Source organism: Ipomoea nil, unplaced genomic scaffold (assembly GCF_001879475.1).
Source record: "Ipomoea nil cultivar Tokyo-kokei standard unplaced genomic scaffold, Asagao_1.1 scaffold0302, whole genome shotgun sequence".
Lineage (NCBI taxonomy): Eukaryota > Viridiplantae > Streptophyta > Magnoliopsida > Solanales > Convolvulaceae > Ipomoea > Ipomoea nil.
In genome coordinates, this window is record NW_017616730.1 from 1,123,143 (window position 1) to 1,138,541 (window position 15,399).

The 15,399-nt window shown below is 39.5% G+C and overlaps 3 protein-coding genes across 4 annotated transcripts; 2 read left to right on the forward strand and 1 right to left on the reverse strand.

Moving 5' to 3' along the window:
* The first annotated feature begins 1,408 nt into the window (after positions 1-1,408).
* LOC109160914 (serine/threonine-protein kinase Nek2-like) lies at positions 1,409-6,777 on the forward strand. Its single transcript, XM_019309179.1, has 15 exons — positions 1,409-1,554; positions 1,860-2,021; positions 2,224-2,290; positions 2,579-2,644; positions 3,280-3,326; positions 3,435-3,480; positions 3,609-3,689; positions 3,785-3,827; positions 4,202-4,251; positions 4,400-4,481; positions 4,571-4,620; positions 4,746-4,819; positions 4,987-5,038; positions 5,259-5,675; positions 5,973-6,777. The coding sequence occupies exons 2-15, from the start codon at positions 1,936-1,938 to the stop codon at positions 6,615-6,617; spliced, it is 1,806 nt and encodes a 601-aa protein (XP_019164724.1). The 5' UTR covers positions 1,409-1,554; positions 1,860-1,935; the 3' UTR covers positions 6,618-6,777.
* A 1,581-nt stretch (positions 6,778-8,358) lies between these two features.
* On the forward strand, positions 8,359-12,476 carry LOC109158383 (VAN3-binding protein-like). 2 transcript variants are annotated; one of them, XR_002050378.1, is made up of 7 exons: positions 8,359-8,800; positions 8,884-9,021; positions 10,805-11,231; positions 11,572-11,793; positions 11,864-11,971; positions 12,067-12,388; positions 12,435-12,476. XR_002050378.1 is itself a non-coding variant. In XM_019306299.1 (6 exons), exons 1-6 carry the CDS (start codon positions 8,492-8,494, stop codon positions 12,279-12,281), a joined length of 1,419 nt encoding a protein of 472 aa, XP_019161844.1. In that variant the 5' UTR covers positions 8,359-8,491; the 3' UTR covers positions 12,282-12,418. The 2 variants fall into 2 exon arrangements, 1 of the variants encoding a protein (XP_019161844.1); XM_019306299.1 differs by lacking the exon at positions 12,435-12,476 and having other exon boundaries at positions 12,067-12,418.
* Positions 12,477-13,353: 877 nt separating this feature from the next.
* LOC109164299 (BI1-like protein) lies at positions 13,354-15,184 on the reverse strand. The gene is made up of 4 exons (XM_019312955.1): positions 14,825-15,184; positions 14,585-14,698; positions 13,828-13,985; positions 13,354-13,714 (listed from the first exon to the last, which is right to left on the reverse strand). The coding sequence occupies exons 1-4, from the start codon at positions 15,069-15,071 to the stop codon at positions 13,508-13,510; spliced, it is 726 nt and encodes a 241-aa protein (XP_019168500.1). The 5' UTR covers positions 15,072-15,184; the 3' UTR covers positions 13,354-13,507.
* Positions 15,185-15,399: the final 215 nt, after the last annotated feature.

A 15,399-nucleotide genomic window follows, 5' to 3' on the forward strand; every position in this document is an offset into this window, starting at 1 on the left:
CAGATTTCGCTAACCTCCCTTCGCATCTCACCGACTTCATTCCTTCCCCCCTTCACACTTTCTTCAACATACACTCCTCATCATCATGGCGAATCCGCATCTCAAAATGCCTTCTAAAAGGAAAAGAAAGTTCGCATTTTTGTATAATATACCAAAACATACACTATCATACTTGTTGTAGGACTTCCATGAAACTACCTTTCCGGAAAAAATGGTTTGTAACTAGTCATTTTAAACAAAAGTTACTAATGATTTTAGATTTTAGATTATAGTATATGAATTTTGTATATTTATATGTTTAAAATGGTGTATTTTTTTGGGTGACGAAAGAAACCTGCCGTTACTATCAATGTTGCAGAAGGCCTAGGCGCTAGTCGAGCACCTGGTGCTTAGACACTGCCTAGGCGACTGGTTAATATGAGTATATCGTCCCCTTTTTTTCAACTTAGGAATGAGAGTTGTAAGATTATTATAATCCCTTAAACTAGTCAACTACATATGTTATATGTTTACATGACTAGAGGAATATAGAAGATGAGTGGCTGAGAAAGTAAAAAAAAAAAATCATTTGACCGAGTTAGACACTGACTAGGTTGAGTTAGGCACCCAACTTGGGACTTGGCACCTAGTCGGCCGACCAACTAAAAGCCGCATAGCTCTGAAATCGCCTCGGCCTAAAGACACCTAGCGCCTAGTTGGTTGCCTGGGTCGATTTTTTACAACACTAGTCACTACTCAAAAGTATGCACGAGATAAAATGGTGTCACTTTGTTTCTATTGATGATATACTTAATTAATGAAAAAGTTTGTAGGTGCTCTCGAAGGCCTTGTGACTCTAGAATAGACACTCATAACTGACTGCTCATGTATCCAACAAGATATTTAATCCAGTCGATTATATGCAACTTAGAATAATTTATTCATTATCGGTTAGGATTACAAGCGAGATTTACCTAGTGGACGGAGTTTGTAATATCTGGATTATGGATTGTATAGTACAATGTAAGAGAGAAATTGTACTATGTGGTAGCACGAACGACTTGGTGGCATAATGCATCAATAATCCGAATCCCTACAGGCCTACCTAATAAGCTGGCTATATCGTCCGTGCACTCTCCTGTCCTTTTCCAGAATCTCAATGAAGTAAAATACGAACAAACAGTACACCAATTCAAACACTATACAGTTGACTATTGGTCCTGTAAGGTGTTTTGAGGTAGGGAGGGGCCTCCTATAAATCCTAATCGTGTAGTCGCTGCGTGGCTTCCACTTCCCACAATCCCCCTTCTTTCTTTCTCGCCTTCTCAAGTTTGAATTTTTCATCTTTTCAGCCTCGTTTTTGCTTCGTTTCCAATTCTTTTGCCGCCCCCTTCCAGATAAAATATTTCGCTAAAATCCCTTTGGATAGTTTCCCAAGAGATAAATTGCTGCATTTCGCCTTCTTGGGTTCCCATATACCCTTCTCTCTCGATAATGGAGTGGCCGAGGATCTGCTTTGACTGATACTCTTCGCCATTCATCTGCCCTCTGCAATTTCAAGTTTCAATCTTTCAGGTAGTTTTATATTATCTTGTTTTTCTTTGTTTGGGCAGATTTTATCACCTTTTACTTTCAATGTAATGGTTCTTGGATTGAGGATTTTAGGATTATCTTGTCTTGTAATCTGTGCAAAATTTGAACTTTTTTTTTCGATGTTCTTTTATGTTGCCTTTAATCTTCATGAGTTCATGGTGGAGCCCTTAAAAGAAATTGAAAGTTCAAAAAGAATGGAATGGTGGAGAGTAGGCATTCTTGAATTACTTTTCAATTTCACACATTTCTCTTTACATTTTGAAAGTTTACTTCTTTATTGCTTGTAGGATTGTGGCATATCAGCACAAGTGTTGTGCTACATTGAAGCATAGGGGTAGGCCACTGGGCCAAAGAGACTAAGAAATGGAAAACTATGAAATACTGGAGCATATAGGGAAAGGTTCTTTTGGTTCTGCACTGCTTGTGAGGCACAAGTTAGAAAAGAAGAAGTGAGCCATCTTTGCTTTCTTTGATTTTTTTTTGGTTTTTTTTTTTTTCGACTTCTACAGTTGAATGTGTGTATGTTAATAGTTTCTGCCATTTAGTTTAAATTGTTGACTTATGGTATATACATTCTATTTTTGGTCTTAATATTTTTTGTGTGTCTTATTTTGATTTTTCTGATTTCAAGTTTCCCTTTCATCTTTCAAGGTATGTTTTGAAGAAAATACGCCTTGCTCGTCAGACTGAGAGAACACGTAGATCTGCCCACCAAGAGGTTGGCCTTGGCCTTATGGCAAACTGTCATCCATTTATCTATGAAATGTGATGGACTTCCTGTTAGATATTAATGATAATGAAGAGTATAAAGTTTTTAAACAATGTAATATTTGTCACTGTTTTTCTTAGAATTTCCAGTGATGCCTAGATTTTGTATAACCTATTGGCCTTGATTGGTTCACAAATTTTCAATTTGGTTTTAAAATTTTGGCTGCAAAGCGTTCCATAGTTTTTAAAGAAAAAGGTTGATAGCAACGGGTCAGTGACTGACTTATTTTGTTTTCAGATGGAGCTGATTGCCAGAGCAAGAAATCCATACATTGTGGAGTACAAAGATTCTTGGGTCGAAAAGGTTTGTGAAGCTTTTAATCTATTTTATCATAAATGGTTCTCATGATGAACTGTTACCGTAAGATGACTTCAACTTTTATATTATTGTGCTCTCGTGTTTATAACCTGTGACCTCTCATCCTTGACCGTGAAGAAAAGAGGCACTTGGTCTATTGTCTAACCCTTGCTTTGGATTAAAACAAAAAAGAAAGAAAGAGAAAGGAGAAAATAATAACACTACCAGCTTGGTTGGCGTGAGCGGCCGTGCACTCTCATCCCTTAAGAGAGGTCGGGAGTTCGAATCCCCCTCTCATATGGAAAAACCAATCTGGCCAACACTTTGCCCCTTAATTGGGCTGGCCCGGTGCGAATGGGGATTAGTCTGAGTATGGTACGGGCTTAAAGGTGCCTCCTATAGTTAGGGCCTACTTAGGACACCTCATGGCTTGACCAAAAAGAATAACACTAAAATGAAATACAACGAAAAAGAAAGGTGCTACCCAAGTTGACTTGAAGTTCGCAGACAGTCAAACACTACTTGGTGTAAGATGTCATTGCAACATAAGAATTTTTTGTATAATGGCTGTATTTTATAGCTTTTGAAGTGTCTAGAAATTTATTTCTGTGCCATTCACGAAGCAATAATGTCGATTACAGGGCTGCTATGTTTGCATCATAATAGGGTATTGTGAAGGCGGAGATATGTAAGTAAAGCTCCATTGTTAGATATTTTAGGAACACTGAACCTAAGACCTCCACGTGTTGTCTTGTACATCTCTTTATTTACTTTTGTCATTTCTTCGTTTATGTAGGGGAGATGTCATCAAAAGAGCAAAGGGAGCTCTTTTCTCCGAGGAGGTTATTTGAATTACTTTTCGTAGCTATGCACCCTTTGTGATTCATAGGCTATTGCAACTATGTAGATGATTTTCTTGCTAGTTTTTTTAATTTATGTTGTTATTATCCAAATTTCAAACAACAAACAGAAGCTTTGTAAGTGGCTGGTTCAACTGTTGATGGCTCTTGATTACTTGCATTCAAACCATATTCTTCACCGTGATGTTAAGGTCGGTGCCTATGTTTATGATGTATTGATATAGAGTTGCATTCTATCTAATATCCTCAAAGCTATATTGTGGCTGATATAATGCGTTTGCTTCAGTGCTCAAATATATTTCTGACGAAAGATCACAATATACGCCTAGGTAAGCCATTTAGCTCTGAGTGAATCTTTGATATGGTTTATACCACTATTGCAAAAATCGGTCTAGGCGCCCCTAGACCGTGGCGATTTCCCCCTAGGCGCCCACTTAGGCGACCGGCCGCCTAGCGCCTAACTCGGCCGAGTTAACTCGTCCATTTCGGTTGAGTTAGCTGAGTTAACTTGGCAGGCTCGGCCTTGCCAATTCTTTTCATTATATAATATGACATATATACACACACATGTGCATTGTTTTTTTTTTAGTTAGCCGCCTAGGCTGTTTAGGTGCTAGGCGCTACTCTACCGCCTGACTAAAGCCTACTGCAACCATGGTTTATACTAACTTGAGGTTTTAATCCAAGTTGAATTTCGTTGCAGGTGATTTCGGTCTTGCAAAGATTTTGTCTTCCGGTGATCTTACTACTTCTGTAAGTAATTTGTCGACAAATGTACAAAAAATGCTCGCGTATTTTCTGCTTTTTCCTTCCTCCCATCATCTCATCATCGTCGTCGTCTTCTTTTATGGAATAATATTTGCATATACTGATTATGATGTACATCTGTGCTACACAACAGGTGGTAGGCACTCCAAGTTACATGTGCCCTGAGCTTCTTGCCGATTTACCTTATGGTTCAAAGTCAGACATCTGGTCTTTGGGTAAACCCGTTAACTTCGTAAGTATAAAAGTAGGCCACATTTGTACACTCCTATTCTGACCGTTGGGTACACTCCTATGTGTAATCCAGGCTGCTGCTTGTATGAAATGACTGCTCACAGGCCCGCATTCAAGGCATTTGTAAGTTAGATTCTATTCTGTGATAAGATTGAACTGTGAAATTGTTGTTCCGTATGACATTACGTTTTCATGATTTGGTTTTGCAATCGTTTTGATTCATGCCCGGTACTTGCCTCATGACGCAGGATATGCAAGGTTTGATTAATAAAATAAATAAATCTATAGTCGCTCCACTGCCAACCGTATATTCCGGTGCACTGTGAGTTTCTTATGCTCATTAATTTTTATTTTTTTTTTATAAATATTTTCGGCTGTTGTTTTTACTTTTTAGTAAAAATTTGTTCGACTAAAGATTGATTAATTGCTTTTGCTAATGCCACACTCAAAGTCTCAACTTTCTCCTCTTTTTTGTGTTTTTTTTCCCAGTCGGGGGCTGATTAAGAGTATGCTGCGAAAAAATCCTGAACTTAGACCAAGTGTACGTGTATCCTACATCTCTTGTTTCGATATTTTTAAAATGAATCAAAATTTCAAAATAGCTTCGAAGAAACATGCTTGTAAGCAGATTTTGCAATCCAAGGAGACAAACAGAATAGCGGTTTTGAATTTTGATTCATCCTCGACCCTCTGGAAGTGCCAAACTTGATAATAGTTGCAATCATTACATTAATTACAATCTCTCCAAAATTTTGTTCCAGGCTGCAGAATTACTGAGACACACGCATCTTCAGCCTTATGTCTTGAAGGTTCATATGAAGTTGGAAAGCCCTAGACGTCACATTGGTTTGAAGTATGTAACGAGAACAAGATTTGTAGAGCCTGAAACTGTTCCCGGGCTTACTGATGGAGAGAGGAGATCATTTTACAGTGATAGGGGATTGAATCCTAGTATATCCGGAGCTGAATTGGACACCCCCCGGTTGTCTCTAGGAGCTCAAGATCTTATTAGTTCTCTGAGGATAAATTTCTCCGAGCCATCAGTTGGAAGTACTGATGATGACATAGGTATTAGAAAGTCCGCTATCCCAAGATTAAGTTCTCGTAAAACATCAGCCACTACTCGGGGACAGTCAAATCCATTAAGGATATCCAATCCTGGTTCAACTTGTGAATTGGTAAGTTTTTTTTTTTTTTTTTTTTTTTTTTTTTTTTAGTGCATTAAACCTGATTGTTAAGAGTCCCCCCACATCTATAAAATAACAGAGAACATATGGGTTTATAAGGCCATGGGTTAGACTAGCTAATAGGTTGGATTCAATCTTTTAGTGTGGTTTGGCCCAGGTGCATTATAGCCCAGTTGAGTGACCATGACCCAATCGTGCATTATACGCCCAGTTGAGTGACCATGGCCCAATCTTAAATTATAACACTGATCATGTTATCTTCATTGGTCTTTCGTTTCTCGTGTGCAGCTTCCAGTGTCGCATACTCCAGCCAACAAACCTTCCCAGTCAACACGGAGGGCGTCTCTGCCATTGTCTACTAGAACTGCAAAGGTGGAACAACCTTGTAAACCTAGTATTGGTCTGCTTCACAGTCTAGATTCTCTGGATGTTTCTATGAATGCTCCACGAATCGACAAAATGGTCGAGTTTCCCTTGGCTTCCTCGGAGGACGCTCCTTTCCCGATCCACAGAACCCAATCCACATTTACCCGGAGCTCCTCTCCCTCCCCACAGAGCGGGGACTGCTCAATCACGAAAGACAAGTGTACAGTACAGACACTCGACAGCGCCTTCCCCAAGCCAACACACGCTGTTGATCATTCTCATGAGATTCCTCAAAACGAAAGCGAAGGCTCGGAATACAATCAAACCACCACCGGTGGGGCATCGAGCCGCTCATCCTCGGATTCAAGGCAACGCAGGTTTGATACCTCTTCTTACAAGCAACGGGCCGAAGCCTTGGAAGGGTTGCTGGAGTTTAGTGCACAACTTTTGCAGCAAGATCGAATCGATGAGCTCTCTGTGTTGCTGAAGCCTTTTGGACCAGAAAAGGTGTCTCCCAGGGAAACAGCCATTTGGCTGACAAAGAGTTTCAAGGAGAACACATCTTAACCCCTTTACAATGTCTTTGTTTGTTGCTTGTATCAAACCCTCTGAGGCATACATTTTGGTTACTTATTGTAGTGAACAAGTAAAAGAAGAGAACATGAATTGCTTGTTCTTGGAAATGCAAAGTGTACAAAACTTCCCACAATTTTCTTGTGTTTCTTAATGGGCTTTGTATCTTGTAGGAATATGTGGTTATGTGGGCTTCAGCACAAACACATTAGAGCCCAGTTAAGGCCTAACTTTCACATTTACCCAATATCAACCAATAGATTCAAGAAAATCATAACCAATACTTTTAAGCGAATTGTTAATGCCCAAAAAAGGCGAAATTCTTCATCCCAAGGGCCTTACATCCTGGTCCGATATGATTGTAGAGGAGTAAATCATGGAGGCTTGGTGGCTCATTAGATGGGAGGACCAATCCTTGTGTCACAAGGAGCTACTTCCACAAGAGAATGAAACTCTCATATTGTGGCCGTCAGGACTCAATCCTGCGTCATTATCCATAATATGCCCTGTTGATTTTACAGCCTCGGGGTTCTAGAAAATCTCCTTCCATCGCTCCGGAGTACGGCACCTGATCGGCCCCAACCGCCTACGGGAGGCGGGCAGCCTGGCTACTGCGCCATGCCCATTATTTGGGTGACGTGGTCAAGCTGCAAGCTCCGAATGCAAGGATATGCTCCTAACTAGGTTTTCTATTCGGGGGTATCCATCATGCCCCATGCGGGCATGAAAGATAAACTCTTATAAAGGTGTGTCATGTTAAAGAGTTTTGGGTCAAACTTTTTTCTGATTAAGAGTCAAATACTGTAAACATAATTCTCACCGATTCTGAATTTGCTTTGATTGCCTTGTAAATTGTAATGGTATAAATTTCTCTTATTGAAAGTGACAAGAGAATCAAAGTGTTGAATTTGGAGTGTTTTGAAAGAATAGGTAGAAGGAATGTGGGCTGGCTGATGAATGAAAGGGAAAGGGCAGAATGATTGTTGGTAATTTGAAACCCAATAATAGTTTCTCAGATCGCTTTCAAGCTGCATGCTAATAGTTGAATACTTCTCAACTCTGGTCTCTGGTAAGCACTGCATAGTTTCTTGGGATAGTTGAAATGGCATGACTTATGTTATGTAAACAATGTTTATATGATTATATCTACACATGATATTTACGTGAAAAATTCAAAAAAATAAAAAATAAAAAAATTGGGTGTGATTATAGACTTACTTTTATATGCCACACAACCCTTTGTTATACTATGGACCTAACTCTATAAACCCGGATACAAACTTATTTTTATTATATCACATGTTTATTTAACAAATTGTATAGATTCATGAACTATGTTACAAATTTATTATAGTTCAATAATGTGTACTCCCAACTTTGAACTCCACTGATCCCGCCTTTAGAGAGCAACACTTGTATTGAACTCCACTGATCTCGCCCTTAGAGACCAATCAGACCATCTTATTCACATTTCGAGTGTCTCGCGGTCATAATCAGAACTATTAGACTAATTTTTTTAATCCCCCACTATCAGGGTAATCAGGATGCCATCACACTACAGTAGTTGGCATGTATCAACAGATTTATTTATACTAAAATTAGTTATATGTCTAAGGTAAAATCATTGCAATCATGGTTAATAATATGAAATTTGAGTCGGATCCACGGGTCCGGGTGGACCATGTGGTTGATATCATTACAAAGTGCGCAAGTTAGTTTATTAGCAGGTGGACGGTGGACCATGCTCTTTATTTCCTATACAAATTTCCTATTCCCTCCCTCCTCAAACTCCGCAAACATAAACAACAAACCCGTTTCTACTCTCTATTACTTTACTGTGGCACTCTAGTCTAGTGAACTCGGGAATCATGGATACCAGGTGGTCGGAGAAGACCCTCGCCACCGGCAACGGCGTTACGCTGCCGGAAAGCCCAAGAGAGCCCATGGAGTTCCTCTCTAGATCATGGAGCGCCTCCGCTCTGCAGCTTTGCAAAGCCTTAGCTCCTCCGCCTTCTCTGCCTCCCAAGGCCAGCGCCGCCGCTACCACCGCCAACACCATACCGGAAACCACCGCCGACGCCGAGCCCGAGGCGGCGGCGAAGCTCTCCGGAAACACATTCTCCTTCGGTTCCTCTGCAACTTCTCAGCTCGTTCTTGAACGCATCATGTCACAGTCGGTAAGTATCTCTTGTTGAGGATTTTTAACCAAATTCTTGAACTGAATCTCAGTTTCATATCATAATTTTTCTCTGAATTTTAGATGCATAATGGGCAAGAAATATCGCCATTAACGTCGGGAAGGCTGTCTCATAGCAGCGGACCGCTCAACGGTTCTCTTACAGAGGAAACCGATAGCCCTCCCATCTCCCCCTCCGAGGAGTTTGAAGATGTCATTAAGGTTTCTTTCTCCCCCACCACCTTAATTCAATCATGGTTCATTATTGTTTCTTACTTGTGTCTATTTACTATGCATTATTGCTACTAATTAAGTGTTGTCAAACTATAATCATTATTATGGCCAAAATACATTATTGTTGTGAAGTAGGGGAGTCATGCTATATTTCACCAAGTAGAGCAACCATATAAAAAACCATCAAATTGGAGTATTAAAGTAATTCTTAAATCCATCAAATATGTAGATTGAGATTATCTTATGTGCACACAGTTTAACTGGTTGATCAATTAAACAAAAAGTTAATAACATAATTTCATATCAGATTTTTTTTTTCATTCCGTACCGGCCTATTACTCAAATGTGCGTTTTGAGTAAAACCACAATGCAGTAAACTCAATCTAAGTTGTCAAATCAAGAAGGCAAAAAAAGAGTCAAACATAAAATCTTATGGTTATCAAGCCCATTACTTGACCAACTCCATTGAAGTTGCTTTTTTTTTTTTCTTTTTTTTTTTCATTCTCTATTTTTCTTTGCGTTTTCTTTCTTTAACTTTTTTATTTTTCTAAAGAAATGAAGAATATTTTTGGCTACACATTTCAAAAAAAATATATATATATATATATATAATATGGATAGTTGGATTGTGATGAGATCTCTTTATTCCCTTTTTCCTTTTTAGGTTAAGACAACTAATGTACTTGGCCTTGTAATCAATGAGAACCCATACATTATTAGTCAATGATGGCGTCTTCCTAGGTGGAGAGGCTATATAGGGATTAGGTTTGCTCGATCTGACCATGATCTGAAGTGCAAATTTCAAAGCTCTGCTAGCTTAGTGTTTCGCAGCCAGCAAGGTTAAAGAAAAACACAACCCCACTTTGATGCTTTTGAAATGAACTTTTCTTTCTTTACAAGAATGCTTTAGCCGTCTAATCCCTCACCTTTTGACTTGTTTTATGCCAAAATTTATTAAACTATATTGTGGAATTGAAGAACACTATCGACTTTGAGTTCTTTATGCAAAAGAAAAGGATCAAATATAACTCTTAAGATTAAAGGTTACAGAAATCAAAAAAGAAAAAAGGAAAGCCTACCCAAAGGGTGATATATCAAGTATGGTACAAAGCTTTGGTAATTTTTAGGAAATGGTAATGAATAGATTTACTAATAGATAAAATATGCTGGCTTAGCTTGCAAGTTGCAATGTACTATACTTTTTGAAACATGGCCATGCTGGCTTGCAATTTACTATACTGACCTTCATTTTAGTGCTGTTATTTCAAATCTAGTCCTATTTAAGTTTGTCCAATATTGATCTTAATGATATTTTAATTGAAAATTTGGGTTCGTGTAGCTCTCACTTGTTTTTGCTTGTTTGGAAGGAAAAAATCAAAAAAATATTTAACTGAGATTAAGATAACTACAAAATTTCAAATTCCACTTCTCTTAAGAGTGCAACTAGATTGAGCTTAAGTTTGCTTACCTCCTTATGATTCTTTTCGGGTTAGAATCACAAGACAGTTTCACCCAATCAGTAAAAATTTTCTTGTTTTACATGCTGTCTAATCTATATCAAATCTGCCACTCTTTTTTACCCTACTGCCAAATGATCTGAGTGTATACAGTGATACAGTCTAGGTAAAAGGAAAAAAAAAAAAAGGTAAATTAAACCACGGCTAATCAATGCAAAATCTGTTAAAACAGAACCACTAATTAATCACCCATTAAGTCCAATGTGGTAGCTCAGAAGTACTGAACTGAAAACATGGGTGATGAATGCATGCAGTACTTGAGAGCAAACAACACCCTCCAGCCATTGTTCACGAACATGAAGAACGGCAATTCCAGCGGCGCTAACACGCCGAGCGGGAACGCCGTGAGGAAGTGGCTGAAGGAGAGGAAGGACAAGAAGAAAGAAGAGACGAGAGCGCGGAACGCGCAGGTGCACGCGGCCGTTTCGGTCGCCGGACTTGCCGCTTCGGTGGCCGCAGTCGCCGCCACCACGGCGGCGGCGTCCTCGACCGGGAAGGATGAGGTGACCGCCAAGAATGACATGGCCGTGGCCTCTGCCGCAATGCTGGTGGCCGCGCAATGCGTGGAGGCTGCTGAAGCCATGGGCGCTGAACGTGAACGCCTCATGTCGTCCATTAGCTCCGCTATAAACGTGCGCTCCCATGAGGATATATCCACTCTCACCGCTGCTGCTGCTACAGGTCAGGACTAAGTAACATAAGCCCCCCCCCCCCCCCCCCCCTCCTCTCTCTCTCTCTCTCTATATATATATATATATTCAGGTTCCCATGCCCCGATCACGCACTAGTACGCATAAATGCACCACAAAGTGTTTGAAAATGCACAATTAAGTGTAATGCATTTGTACATTTCTTACTAATTGCACCGTTAGCATGGGAAGTCCTGTCCTAATTTGAACTAGTATATATGGGATGGTTTAGGTGAAAATATGCTCCAGTTTGCTGAAAATAAGGAAAAAATGGGCTGTGGAAGTATAAATGGAAAATGACTTTATGTTTCGTTTTTTTTTTTTTTTTTCAGCTCTTCGTGGAGCAGCTACTCTGAAGGCAAGGGCATTGAAGGAAGTTTGGAACATCTCGACGGTTAATCCACACGACAAAGGGCATGGAATTGGCGCAGGTAGCAACAACAATGGTGGCGGCTTGTATGAGGGGGTAGTTGAGGTTGAAGAGAATTTCTTGGGAGTGTGTAACCAAGAATTACTGGCCCGGGGTCGTGAGCTTCTCAAGCGAACACGCAACGGTAAGTCATAAAGGCAACTAGAGATCAATAATTACGACAGTTTAAGGTTTTGACATGTGTTATGCTACAGGTGACCTTCATTGGAAGATTGTGTCTGTTTATATTCACCATGGTGGGAAGGTAATCTTGAAGATGAAAAGCAAGTACGTTGGAAATACCATCACCAAGAAGAAGGAAAGTAAGTGATTAATTTCATAAAAGCAAATCTTGACCTCATAAATAAATAAATTACATTCGGACATAACTTATTTTTGAACTTATAACTTCTTGCAGACGTAGTGTTGGACGTCTGCAAGGACATTCCGGCGTGGCCGGGGAGGCACCTGTTTGAGGACGGAGAGCAGCGCAAGTACTTCGGGCTGAGGACCGAGGTACGTGGACTGGTTGAGTTTGAATGCAAGAACCAGAAGGAATACGAGCTGTGGACGCAAGGCGTGGCAAGGCTTCTCACTATCGCGGCAGAAAGAAGAAGGAGATTCCGCCGATGAATGGACAAGAAAACAAAAAAAAAAACTAGAAATGGGGAAGCTAGGAAGATGAAGTTTAGTGAATATATGCTTGTGTAATGCATTTGAAACTATTCTAACCTTTTGAAGTTTGGGTGATCTTTGCGATCCAAAAAAAATTCTAACCTTTTGAAGTTTGGGTGATCTTTGCGATCCAAAAAAATTCAATCTGTCCCATATTGGTAAGGCCCTCCAAACAATATTAGTTAAAACAACTAAAGTCTAAATTAATAGTAGAGTACACACATCAAAACAAATACAGCCCAAAAGATAATTGCAAAATGTAAATCACAATGAATTAGTTGTTTCCCTTCAAAAAAAAAGATGGATAATGTGAAAATAACCCCAATTGAATTGTTAAACTTAGTATTATGAAAAATTGGATTAAAAATAACTTTAGTCAAACTTCATTAATCGAACCAGACACATAAAATGAAATGAAAGGAGTAAAAATTCAACTCCTAATGAAAGCAATATATTAACCTTCTTGATTTGAATCGATCAAATATGAACAACCTAAATTGATTAACCTCCTAATAGAACCTTAGTTTGAACATATCAATTATGAACATTGTTATAAAAATCAACTTAAACAGCCATCTAGGCACTAAGCACTGATGAGGAGATTTCAAACCTAACTCGGCCGAATTGAGCGCCTAACTCGGCCAAGTCGGGCACCTAACTCGAGTCAGTGTCCAACTCGGCCAAGTAATTTTTTTTGCTTGCTCAACTACTCCTATATATTTCTCCAGTCATGTACTCAACTAACTATCTAACATATGTAATTGACTAGTTTAGATTGCTCCTAGCCCTGAGTCAGGAAAATGAAGACAATATATTTGAATTACTTGACTGCCTAGACGCCTGACTAGCACTTAATGCGTTCTGTAACATTGACTATAGACAAACTAAATTAACTTAGCTTCTAGTGATTCTTTGCCATCTAAGATAACAAGACAATGTTCACCATATCCGTCACATAGTAAAGGTGAGTTTCCAGCTTCATCCAAAAACAAAGATGATATAGGCCAAATGTGGGCCAAAACTAAGAGTCAACGAAGTGGAAAATAACCATATCACGGCATCAATAGTGCATACAAATATACAAATATACAGTTCAACAACGGTGCCACGAGCATCATTCAAAATAATCCATGATGGTTGGGAGAGAATAGAAAGAAAGCAATAACTGCACACTCTTCAACAGTTCAACTATCAGCAGCTCTAAAAACAGTCAAGAGGGATAGGAATAGGTTGATGACATCAAGGTACAAGGCGACGGCGGCCCAGATATATTCATCGTAACTGTATCGCTTGATAAGGTTATCCGTGTCATATACGATGTACCCACAGAATACTATGGATGCCAGACAGCCATAGATCATCACTGAGATCTTCCCCATAGGAAAGAATATCTGCAGAGCAAATATGAACATATTGAGCTTTCATCTAACAAGAATTTAGCTCTGCAGATAAACATTGGAAGCAGGACATAATTGCAAATGAAACACGGGTGAAATCCACAAACCTGGATCAGTGAAAACAGCATAAGCACCAGAATAGCACCGAACAAGAATGGTCCTAGGAAATTAAAATCCTGGCCTCTCTTTGCCGCCCAGAATGTGTACAGAGTAAGAGCAATCACAACTGCAGCTGTTAAAATGGCTGCTTCTAGGATCACTTTCCCTGTTGCCAATCAACCCAGAGATTAATATTCCCATCTTAAAGACAATTTCAATTCTAAAATCACAGATACCAACCACCACTCCACACCCAAAGTTGGAACAGATTAAGATATTAACTTTGATTTATCATCCGAGAATGATTAGGAACCCGGTTGAAGCTCAAGAATGTCCATGAGATATAATGAGCAGAAAGTATGAAAAATGCAACTAGCAGTTTCCATAACCATAAATATCAGTAGCATTTGTTGAATGGTACAATGTTTGATGATACTTAATGATTAACATCACACCATACAAGATTTCACAGTTCAGTTTATTCGATTATCCTAGACTTTACCAATCTGATTAATCTTTAAAAGGCAACTAACACAAAATTACTGAATAAGCCAATAGCAATATCATACTATTTCTGTGATTGTTTATAGTTGTAAGACCAATGGAATCACAATTGGCACAAGCAAGGAATCTCGAAAAGAAAATAACTTTCCATCGATCAAAGCATGAATAGGGAACATCGAGCTAAAACTAACCCTAGAAATGTGAATGAACAGACAACGTAAAATGGGACAAAAAAATTAAAAATTAAAATGAGTTGCTCACCACTAGTGTATGCACAAGTCAATCCGGTGGCGAAGGAAAGAGCCACCGTGAAAATGCCAAGCAGTATATAGTTGTACGGATGCTTCTGGTGGTAGTAATACAACGGGCATAGCACTGCGGCAATCGATTAAATTAATCACATTAAGAAAACATCAACCCTAACTGAGAACAAAGAAATGAAATCAAACGGCAAAGAGACAAATCAAAGGAAAAAAAAAAAAAAAAAATAGAGCAGCATACCAATGAAGGGCGTGATGATGAGAACAATATAGAGAGCCAAACCAGCGCCAGTAGTTGCAAAGAAGCGAGAAATATGATGATTAGTGATGACGACGGCGCCGACGGCGATGGACAAGACCAATTGGATGGCTACAATGGAATACACTTTCCGAATGAATGACCACCGGAGTTCCGGATTCTCCAGCATCGTCGGATACAGCGGCGCCGACCCGGACTCCTCGTCGCCTTTGTACGCATAGTTCCACATCTCTCCGATCAAACCAATGTCTTCCTCAATATTCCGATTACTTGACTTTGAAATGCGCGGAGCGGAGTGTATATATTTTGATTTTTGAGAAGTTGATCAGAGTAAGCAACAACGGGTCGGTTCAACGGTTTTGAGATTAACCCGGATGGAATTCTCGAGATGCGTCTAGGTACGTGTGTGGCAAAGGGTTCGCACGTGTTACGAGGAATTTCTCCCCACTTCGCCTACCATTATAGACTAAAAATGAGGCCCACCTCCTTCCAATCCAATTCTTATAAGAGCATCCACATTGGTTGGGGAGAATGAGGGGATAATGTAAGAGTGATTA

Excerpts from the sequence above, each read along its gene's own strand:
- LOC109164299 (XM_019312955.1), bottom strand. The coding sequence starts at position 15,071 with ATGTGGAACTATGCGTACAAAGGCGACGAGGAGTCCGGGTCGGCGCCG. Across the intron at positions 14,699-14,824 it reads CATCATCACGCCCTTCATTG|TGCTATGCCCGTTGTATTAC; the intron begins GTATGCTGCTCT and ends CGATTGCCGCAG. Across the intron at positions 13,715-13,827 it reads TGCTGTTTTCACTGATCCAG|ATATTCTTTCCTATGGGGAA; the intron begins GTTTGTGGATTT and ends TTTGCTCTGCAG.
- LOC109158383 (XM_019306299.1), top strand. The coding sequence starts at position 8,492 with ATGGATACCAGGTGGTCGGAGAAGACCCTCGCCACCGGCAACGGCGTT. Across the intron at positions 11,232-11,571 it reads CACCGCTGCTGCTGCTACAG|CTCTTCGTGGAGCAGCTACT; the intron begins GTCAGGACTAAG and ends TTTTTTTTTCAG. Across the intron at positions 11,794-11,863 it reads TCTCAAGCGAACACGCAACG|GTGACCTTCATTGGAAGATT; the intron begins GTAAGTCATAAA and ends GTTATGCTACAG.
- LOC109160914 (XM_019309179.1), top strand. The coding sequence starts at position 1,936 with ATGGAAAACTATGAAATACTGGAGCATATAGGGAAAGGTTCTTTTGGT. Across the intron at positions 4,621-4,745 it reads GGCCCGCATTCAAGGCATTT|GATATGCAAGGTTTGATTAA; the intron begins GTAAGTTAGATT and ends CTCATGACGCAG. Across the intron at positions 4,820-4,986 it reads ACCGTATATTCCGGTGCACT|TCGGGGGCTGATTAAGAGTA; the intron begins GTGAGTTTCTTA and ends TTTTTTTCCCAG.